The 9,945-nt window shown below is 55.1% G+C and overlaps 1 protein-coding gene across 2 annotated transcripts; it reads left to right on the top strand.

The window, feature by feature from the left end:
• The first annotated feature begins 1,783 nt into the window (after nt 1-1,783).
• On the top strand, nt 1,784-7,534 carry EGR3 (early growth response 3). 2 transcript variants are annotated; one of them, XM_012508360.2, is made up of 2 exons: nt 1,784-2,453; nt 3,758-7,534. In XM_012508360.2, exons 1-2 carry the CDS (start codon nt 2,300-2,302, stop codon nt 4,765-4,767), a joined length of 1,164 nt encoding a protein of 387 aa, XP_012363814.1. In that variant the 5' UTR covers nt 1,784-2,299; the 3' UTR covers nt 4,768-7,534. The 2 variants fall into 2 exon arrangements, with proteins under 2 accessions (XP_012363814.1, XP_003272909.1); XM_003272861.3 differs by lacking the exon at nt 1,784-2,453 and adding an exon at nt 2,527-2,741.
• Nucleotides 7,535-9,945: the final 2,411 nt, after the last annotated feature.

The raw sequence follows: 9,945 nt of genomic DNA, 5'->3' as shown, positions 1-9,945 counted from the left end.
CAGCCTGCCCTGATTCTGACCGGAGCGCGGGACCGCTGCAGCGCTCTCCCTCCCTGAGCCGCGCGGGCGGAGGACAGCCCGGGGGCGCTGTGGCTCCCTAGTATAGGAGTGCGGAGCCTGGCGGGAGAGGTGGCGGGGGTGGAGAGAGGGGGATCGCGGGAGGCGGGAATCCCTCCTTTCCTAAGAACTGGAGAACATGGGGGGAGGCCCGGCCCTCCGGTCCCCAGCCCTCCACTGAGTGGAGGGGAGGGGAGGGGAGGGAGGGAGGGGAGGGGAGCGAGGTTGTCATCCACCTCCACCACAACGTGCAGCTCGGGAGTTCCTCCCACACGTCCCCGGCCCGCGTGGCCTACCCACGGCGTGAGGCCCGGGGATCCTCTCTTCTTCCTTGTCAACACTCCCACTCCCCCCGAGAAATGCACGTTCCCCCAACCCCGACTCCCCAGCAGGGGACGAGGGATTCACCGCGCCCACGCGGCCACCGAGGAGGGAATCCTCCCCCGCCAAGCCGATGTGATTTGGGGTCGCACCCCCATGCTCCCGCCTTCTCCTCCCCCTCGCCCGCGGGCCGGCTGCGCGCACCTTGGGAGCAGGCCCCAGGGAGCACAGCAGCCGCCCCCGGGATCTGCTGCCGCTCCGGGAGGTGAAAGCTCTCCGGGTCGGCACACAGGCCGCCCTTGACTGCGGAGCGCCGGCAGGCAGCAATGGGGACAGCCCTGTGGAAGGCGAGGGGGAGGGCAGAGACTAGGGGAGGCCGCCAGCGGCTCAGAGACTGTGGGTTCGGCGTCCTCCTTCTGGAACTCAGTCGCGGGCCCTTCGCAGGCAGCAGTAGACAGCAACTGCGCCCGGGCCTGCTGGGCCCTCCTGCCATCCTGTGGCCACAGAGGCTGCTTGGAACCGTTAGGGAATTTACTGGGGATTCAGTGCACGTGTTTATCTATCCCTTCAACTTCATTCTTTCCTCTTCACCACCAAAACCGCACATCCTCGACCCCACATGGATGGGGCTCTTGTCTTTGGCGCAACTTCTGGGGTGCTTCGAATCTTCTCGCCCCTGCCCTCAGCCTGGAGTCAGCGCCGGGTCAGGGGCCCAGGGAGTGGCAGGGGCGGCGAACCAGAGTGAAGTTGGCACAAAAGTTCTTGGGATATTGGACCAAGGAATTCTGACACGTTGGAACACCCCCCCAACCCTGAGCGCACCCCTCCTTCCCCCCACAAAGGGAAGCACTCCCTTTCTCTTAATCTCGGATAGGATCCCGAACGCTCGAGCCGCTGAGGTAGCAGGGGCGCAACGCACGCCTTCCGGGTTCCCCAGCAGTTCCCGGGCTGCAAAGGGACTTCGCCAGATGTTTTCAACTCTCTTTCTAACTGCTGGGGTGTTGGAGACCACTTGCAAACAACCCCACCCCACCGCCCACCTCCCCCCAATGCGCTCTCCTAAGGCAAACCTCAAATAAACACACACAATGAGTTACTGGTGTTTCGACTCCACGCTACGCGCTTTGGGCTTTGCATGCAGCTGTATCCTTCTTTCCTCTCTCCTCTCGCATTCTTCTTGTTTCTTCTCCCCTTCTCTCTCTTTTTTTCAAGAGCCGCGAGCGGTGCGGGCGCCGCACGTTGGCTGCGGCCCGCTTCCTGCTTTCTAATGTTCCATTGTGAGGAGCTTCCATTGTGACGTCGCGCCCCTTCGGCTGGGCTTTGTCTGTCCATATATGGGCAGCTACGTCACGGAGCTTTCCCGGGGCTCAGATAAATAGGCTGGTGGAGTTCCCTGGCTGGGAGCTTTTGGGCAGCAGTGAGCTTGCTAGGAAGCGGCGGGGCTGGTGGTGGTGGTAGCAGCGGCGGCAGCGGCGGCAGAGGCGGCGGCGGCGGCGGCGGCGGCGGCGGCGGTGGCGGTGGCAGATCGGGGGGCGGGGGGGCGGCGGGCGCGTGTCTGTTTGTGAGATCAATACTGAGGCCGCGTCCGACCCCCTTGAGCCAAGATCCCCCCCAGCCCAGCCCCCACCCCACCCCCCGCACACGCCCCACCCCCCCACGACCCAGCCTCATACCGCACCAGCTGAGGCACCCAAGAGGATTACCCCCTGGGGCCCTCTCCCGCCCCCCAAAAGAGAGAAGATCCCCTCTCCTGGCCCATCCCTTCCCTTCTTCCCTCCCCCCTCCCCCCGAACTTTCCCTCTCGCATGCTTTTCCCCTGCACCACGGATCGCCTCTCGGATGCCGCTTGCCTGGAAGCTGCGTTAGGAGCGAGCGGCGGCGGTGGCGGCGGTGGCGGCGGCGGCGGCAGCTCGGGAGTGCTATGACCGGCAAACTCGCCGAGAAGCTGCCGGTGACCATGAGCAGTTTGCTAAACCAACTGCCTGACAATCTGTACCCCGAGGAGATCCCCAGCGCGCTCAACCTCTTCTCCGGCAGCAGCGACTCGGTAGTCCATTACAATCAGATGGCTACAGGTAAGGGCGGCGGGGAGGCGGCGAGGCAGCGAGGAAGGAAGGGGAGAGGAAGAGGAGGAGGGGACGACCTGGTGATGGATGGATGGATGGATGGATGGATGGGTGGATGGATGGATGGGTGGATAGATAAATGGATGGAGAGATGGGGGCGCGCTGGGAATTTTGCCGGGGGCGAGTTGCTTTTCCCACCCACTCCTCCCGCCCTCCTCGATCGAGAAGGCTAGGTTGGCGACGCCACGGTAGAGGCTTCGGTTCTCCCGGGTGGGGGCAGCCGCCGACCGGAGGGAGGTAGGTGCGAGCGGCTCTGGGGTTCTCCCTCACCACGCAGGGGGCCCGATCGCCGGGCTACGCGCAAGGCGTGGTGCTGTCGCCCCCTTCCCGGGAGGAGCCCGGCGTCTTTTTCACCCGCGCTCTCCCCCCTTACTCCCTCAGCCTCCCACCCGGGATGGAGCCATGTGCGGCGTGGAGTCCCCGCGGTGGGAGAGGTACTGCGACGCTGCCTTTCCGGGGCGTTCAGCAAAGCCGTGGGGGTGTGGGGACGGCGGGGAGAAGGAGGGGGCTCACGCGCGGGGCGAGGGCCTGCCACGGGGGACGATCCCGGGGCCGGGAAGCTAGGGAAGGGCGGCCTCTCACGCCATGGAGACACCGGCCGGTTTTCCGCCGCTCTCCACCCTCCCTAGCTGGGGCTAGGATTTTCCCCTCCAGCAAGAGCCTAAAGCTCCTTCATGCCAGAGGAGGCTGGGGCCGGGGTAGGTGAAGGGAGAGCTCCCTTTGAGGGCGACACCCTTCTACGCTCCGAGGACAAAGCGACGGAGCGCTCTGGGTCGGCGACCCGGGAGCAGCGCGCGTGGGGGGCATCGCCGGGGAGGGAAAGGCGCGGCGTCCTGGAGCGGACAGGGCCAAGGGAAGAGGCCGAGTTGTGTGCGGTGCAGAGCGAGAGCCCAGCGCGCTCCGGGTCTGAAACTACCTGTAGCTGCAGCTACCTGCCCGCCCCACCTCGGGAAGAACAACAATGCTTCTCGCGCGCGCGCGCGTGTGTGTGTGGTACGTGAGTGTGTGCGCGGCTCGTGCGGTGTGTGTGCAGCAGCCACTCCACACCCCGATCCGTAGTATTTTGCTATATCCAGGTTGCGCCCGGGAGCGCGGCACCGCCCGCTTTGCGCCGGGCTCAGCGTTCCTCTTACCCCATGCGCTACGCACTCCACCCGGCCGCACCCTCCGCACCTGGGCAAGGACCTGGGCGCCGCGGCCTGGAGCCAGCTCGGCTTCACTCACCCCTCCCCTCTCTCCCCCGCTCTCCGCAGAGAATGTAATGGACATCGGTCTGACCAACGAGAAGCCCAACCCGGAACTCTCTTACTCCGGCTCCTTCCAGCCAGCCCCCGGCAACAAGACCGTGACCTACTTGGGAAAGTTCGCCTTCGACTCCCCTTCCAACTGGTGCCAGGACAACATCATTAGCCTCATGAGCGCCGGCATCTTGGGGGTGCCCCCGGCTTCAGGGGCGCTCAGCACGCAAACGTCCACGGCCAGCATGGTGCAGCCACCGCAGGGTGACGTGGAGGCCATGTATCCAGCGCTACCCCCCTACTCCAACTGCGGCGACCTCTACTCAGAGCCCGTGTCTTTCCACGACCCCCAGGGCAATCCCGGGCTCGCCTATTCCCCCCAGGATTACCAATCGGCCAAGCCGGCATTGGACAGCAATCTCTTCCCCATGATTCCTGACTACAACCTCTACCACCACCCCAACGACATGGGCTCCATTCCGGAGCACAAGCCCTTCCAGGGCATGGACCCCATCCGGGTCAACCCGCCCCCTATTACCCCTCTGGAGACCATCAAGGCATTCAAAGACAAGCAGATCCACCCGGGCTTTGGCAGCCTGCCCCAGCCGCCGCTCACCCTCAAGCCCATCCGGCCCCGCAAGTACCCCAACCGGCCTAGCAAGACACCGCTCCACGAACGGCCCCACGCGTGCCCGGCCGAGGGCTGCGACCGCCGTTTCAGCCGTTCGGACGAGCTGACCCGGCACCTGCGCATCCACACGGGCCACAAGCCCTTCCAGTGCCGGATCTGCATGCGGAGCTTCAGCCGCAGCGACCACCTCACCACTCACATCCGCACTCATACGGGCGAGAAGCCCTTTGCCTGCGAGTTCTGCGGGCGCAAGTTTGCGCGCAGCGACGAGCGCAAGCGCCACGCCAAGATCCACCTCAAGCAAAAGGAGAAGAAGGCGGAGAAGGGCGGTGCACCCTCTGCATCCTCGGCGCCCCCCGTGTCGCTGGCCCCAGTGGTCACCACCTGCGCCTGAGGATCGGGCCCCCAGATCCCCACTTTTCCCCTCCAGTGCCTCCCGGCTGCTAGCCTGAAAGCAGCGGGAAAGCCAGCCACGGAGGCGTAGGGGCCGCGCCCTGGCCTCTCCATGGACGTGCGGCCCCTTTCTCCCCTTCGATGCCCCCGGTTCCCAACCTTTCACGCCGGCCAGCGGTCAGGGGCCAGGGCTAGAGGCGCCTTCCCCTCGCGGTCCCCCACTTAGCCAAGGCGTGGGGGCGGAAAGGTGGCGTCTAGCCCGCTTTGTTCAGTTCGGATCGCCTTGATCCAGGGGCCGCCGGGCCGCGCCAAGGACCTGCAAGGGACTGAAGGCGGAGCCCATCCAACCCTCGCCCGACCCAAACACCTCATTGTTTCCCCCACGTCTCCCTCTATACCCCCTCGAAGACTCGAGAGGGGGAGGGGGTAAGGAGCGCACCAAAGCGCAGAGCTTGCTGCCCGCCGCACGCACGCGCGCCTGCGTGCGGGGATGCGCGCGAGTGTGTGCGTGCTCGCGTGTTGTGTGTATGTGTGTGTGTGAGTGTGTGTGTGCGCGCGCGCAAGCGTGTGTGTTTAAGACTCTTGAGCTGAACTGGGCTGTGTTTACCCCAAACTCTTCCCCACCTCGGGTCCCCAAGCCGCTGGGAGATGTCCCAGGCTGGGGGTCCGCACGTGGCTGGAGGAGGTGGTCTTCCATCCGCTCTGAAATCATGTTTCTTAGAGAAATGCCTCGGATGCCGCCGACGCGGTGCTGCTGCCGCCGCTTCGGGTTTGGCCCCTCAGAATCCCTCCTTTTCTGAGCGCTTCCCTCTTAGGCCTCAGGGCAGTTTGATCTGTGGGGAGAAAGAGCAGCCATCTCTGAGCCTGCCTTTTAAAATATATGTGTATTTCCTTAGCCCCACTCTAAGAAATCTATGTTCCTGAGTTTGCCCTCTGCCCTCCCCCTCCTTCCCTTTCTCCCCTCTAAACCTTCTCCCATCTCTTTCAAAATCTTTTCCCAGAAAGGCAGGCTTCAACCAGCCACTCCAGCTTTGTGTCTTCTCTCAATTACATAGCAATTTCTCCTTCCCACCATCATGGGGAAGCTGGCTCTGCTTTTGCCCTTTGTCATCACCAACACAACAGATAGAATTTAAATATAAGTATATGGTGTGTGTGTGTATGTATGTGTATGTATATGCATGCATGTGTATAAAGATGCACATGCGTACATATACATAACATACACACAATATGTATTCCTAGCAAAATAAAATCTCTAAGGTACTTGGTTATCCAGTGCAGTGCACCGGAATAAAGAGAATTTGTAGGCGTATACAGCTTTAAATGATTTATTTTTTATGAAAATGTTAACTGATGAGATTATATCTACATACGTGTGTTATGTGTGTGGATATAGATACACACATATCTGTACATACACGTGTGAGTGTACATATATACACGTATACACATATATGTATGGATATGTGTGTATACACATATACACATCTCTGTCCAAAATTTCCTCAAAGATATGGGGATTTTTTCATGAATCCATGTTGATGAATGAGGTGTCTCCTTTCCATACCCAGTCTCACCTTCTCCCCACCCTACCTCACCTCTTCTCAGGCACCCCTCTTCCCCAGCTGTCCTGCCAGCCCTTCTCGCACAGGGTGGCTCCTTTGAAGTGGAGTAATAGGGAAGGTTGCTCTCTGCCACAGCTTCCAGCACGGTCTCGACTGAATGTACTGTTCCTGTTAGCGTTATTTCTCCTGTGGTCAGTAAGCTGCCCAGAGAGAAGGAACAAAGGTCTGGAGTTTACAGAATGTCTGTTTTCAAAGTCACTTTATGCGTTTTCCACTTTTTTTTTTTTTAAGAAAAAGAAGTACCATTTTTGTTTTGTTTTGTTTTGATTTTTGGTGGTGGATAAATAATACTAAAAGGACTCTAGTGGAAAGGGGGGAATCGAAGAGCAGGGGGTTGTGAATTTCCAGGTACTTGGACTTTTTGTAGAAGGAGAGAGAAGAAGATGAAGTTTGCCAGGAGGGCCCATATTTTTTCAGCTGAAGGGTAAAATCTTTCTTTGCAGAGACAGTATTTTGCTGAATACTTTTTATAATGTGATGATTATTAAAAAAGCAAAAATTTTGGTCACTTCCAAGCTAGAAGGAGGAATCAGATACCCTTTAATATTTTTTCCTCACTCCTTCTGGTATATGCATGTCACTGCATGATAATTGAGTTTTCCTTTGTTTTAATAAAACTGTTCTCAGACATTAAGCTAAACTAAGAGAAAAATAACTTTGTTGCCAAAAGGTTGTGCTATCCAGATTTTTTATATGTCTGCATGTTTAAAAAAAAAAGCGACAAAAGAAAATGCACTCTAACTTATGTGAACTGAGAGAAAAAAATCAGGTTTTAAACAGGAAAACCTATGGGGAATGATATTTTTTGAAAGACTTTTGTATAAAGTTGAGTACTTAGAAAAAAGACAAACCAGATGTAATATATTTTGTGGATGTTTTTATTTCTTGGATTTATAGTACCTTATACTAAGGTTAAAAAAATATGCTTGATATTGTGAAAAGGTGAAATTCTTCACCAACATTTCATTTGCTCCTTTGTCATATTGTAATGCCAATATAATATAGTTAATGAAAACAGCATTTTTAAAAACCGAAATATTGAAATGGTGTAATGTTGTACCATTTGCACTGTGAGCAAATGCTAATACAGTAAATATATTGTGTTTGCTGACAATCAGCCGGCCTATAAATCTCCTTATTTTATTTCTTGTTTTTATAGCATAAAGCTTTAGTTTGGCCTGTTTTTTGTCTTGGTTTGTTTTTGGCTGGTGGTTTGTTTGATAGGTTGTTATGCCTAGTTTTGCCGCTCTTCCTCTGAAAACTCTCAAAGTGGAAATGTGGAATTTGTTGTTATTGGAAGTAGGTCAGAATTTTGTGCAAGGTTCTGGTGTTTCAAATAGTTTTGAGTGTTTACTGTGGTACCAGGAGAATAGAATTCCCCTCTACCCTTCTGTAAGCCTCATACTGCCAGAGGGATTAGGCGAACAGGTTAGGTAAATTCATGGGAGTCAGGGCTGGTGACTGGGAATCTTCTAGAACCTTCTTTCCAGCTTCCAATGGGTATTTGGGGGTAGAAGGGAGGAGATCTCCTGGTTTATGAGCAATTTCTCTAGAGACAGTCTTAGGGAATGCCAGAACAGGACCCTGGAGGGCCTGTCAGCCACACTGAGTAGTTCTCTTGCCAAAGCTTTCGAAGCCTGAAAAACAGGTGGAGACTTGACCAAGGTTCTTCAGGGTTGGCAAGATGACCAGAGAGATTGGCAGCTCTTCTGTGGTCAGATAACTGGAAAAAATCAGGTTTTAAACTTCTACAATTTTAATCCCGCTTGGATAGGATTCCTCTAGGCCTCACTATTTGGAGCTGCCTGGTAAAGGTGAACCTCGCTGAAAACCAGCTCCTATGAATGACCCAGGGATCCAATGCCTTGAAAGGAAGAAAGGACATTTGGGATTTGGAGAACACACAGGGAATGTTTGCATAGCCTCAAACTGCCATACCTTATGATTTCTACCTCCCATAAAAGCAATGCTTCTCCTATCCTCCAAGCTGTCTTCCCTAGAACATTCCTCCTCCTTAACTTAGTTTGCCAGCCCTAGAGCTGTCTCCATTTCTCTTGAGGAAAATGTATCCTCCACTTCCTTCTTGTGTCTGCATCCGCATTTTGCACCCTTCACCTTGTTTCCCATAGTCCTTAGAAGCCTTTATCCCTTGAGGCTTGTTCTAGAGCTGTCTTTGGACAAGTCAGTGTTTGCTCCCTCCCCTTCTTCCTGCCTGCCCTCTAAAAAAAACTCACCTGGGTTCCTCTGCAGTGCATTTCACATATGATCTGCTTCACCCAGGTTTAGGGGCTTGGTGTATAATGCTGTGCTATACCCCACCAGATTGCATAAATGCCCCACCAAATTGTGACTGGAGTCTGTGTCTCAGATCCTGAGGTGCCGATCAGATCAGCCACAAAGCAACAGAAATGTTGTGTCCCTGCTCAGAAACTGCTCTTCGGCACCCCCAAGGGAGGCCCATCACAGAGAAAAATATGGGTGGTATTTCTGGTTGGCTATAGTTACCAAGAAGTTGAGGCCAGACTTGGGTGGAGGAGGTAGGCTGTGGCCCTAGAAAAGAATGTTTTTGAAGTGAGAGATGAAGAAGGAGAATGCAGTATGGAATCTTAAATTTTCCCACCCACACAATTTTAGGTCACCGGCTGCCATCTTGAATTTCCTTCTCTTGCCTCATGAAACTTTTAAAATTTCAGACTGTGGCTTCAATAGCCTCATAGAAGTATCCTTCCTTTTTAACAAAGGGAATCCAAGATGGTGGAAAGGTCCTAACGTTGAGCATATAATCCATCTCTTTGCTAAACCAGATGTTTCCTTCCAGATTTCTATGTATTTCTCAAGTGAGTAGTGTGGGAGGAAGATACTGTCCCTGAGTGTCTTCATAGTCAGCCTCCAGCCCCACCTGCACCTTCTCCAATCAAACCAGGCCTTCAGTGTTACACTTTCATCAACAGTGTACTATGCTGCATGATTAATAAACTCACTATCCATTGGTGGATATTACTCAACCCAACCTGGTTCAACCACTGGGTTACTTGGCAATATGGCAGTCCGCTGGGCCGGCACCAACCCTGTGTGATGTAATCACTGATTCACACTTTGTAGCTAGATAAGACTGTCCCAGATAGCATCACACCAGCTACCCAACCAGCCTGGGTTTTGTAAATATGGGGAGAGGAGACTCAACCCTGAAACTCAGAGATGAAGTAGGGAGAAGGTGGAGGGAAGGCCTAGATGGGGCTATCATGGGAGGGAATCAGTAGAGGCTTTGCAATGAACAGGCCCTGGGCCCTAGGGCAAAATCAGGCATCAAAGTATGGAAGGGGTAGAGGCATAGCTCCTTCCAAGAACCCCTGGGGTGTTTGGGGATGAATGAAAGGATGCCCCTCCCGCACACACACACACACACCACCACACACACACACACACACACCTTGGGAGTGGTGTACTGAAAGTGATGACTCTTTGCAAAATTGTACTTGGTGAACTGGGGTTGAGTATAAATGAGCTACTTGGAGAGAACATGGGGCAAGGCATGGCATATGTTTTTGTGT

Source organism: Nomascus leucogenys, chromosome 8 (assembly GCF_006542625.1).
Source record: "Nomascus leucogenys isolate Asia chromosome 8, Asia_NLE_v1, whole genome shotgun sequence".
Lineage (NCBI taxonomy): Eukaryota > Metazoa > Chordata > Mammalia > Primates > Hylobatidae > Nomascus > Nomascus leucogenys.
This window is presented reverse-complemented; position numbering and strand designations above follow the sequence as displayed.

What these genes read in the sequence shown, in the direction of transcription:
- EGR3 (XM_012508360.2), top strand. Translation starts at nt 2,300, where the DNA reads ATGACCGGCAAACTCGCCGAGAAGCTGCCGGTGACCATGAGCAGTTTG. An exon ending in TTACAATCAGATGGCTACAG is followed by an intron (nt 2,454 to 3,757) that starts GTAAGGGCGGCG and finishes CGCTCTCCGCAG; the next exon opens with AGAATGTAATGGACATCGGT.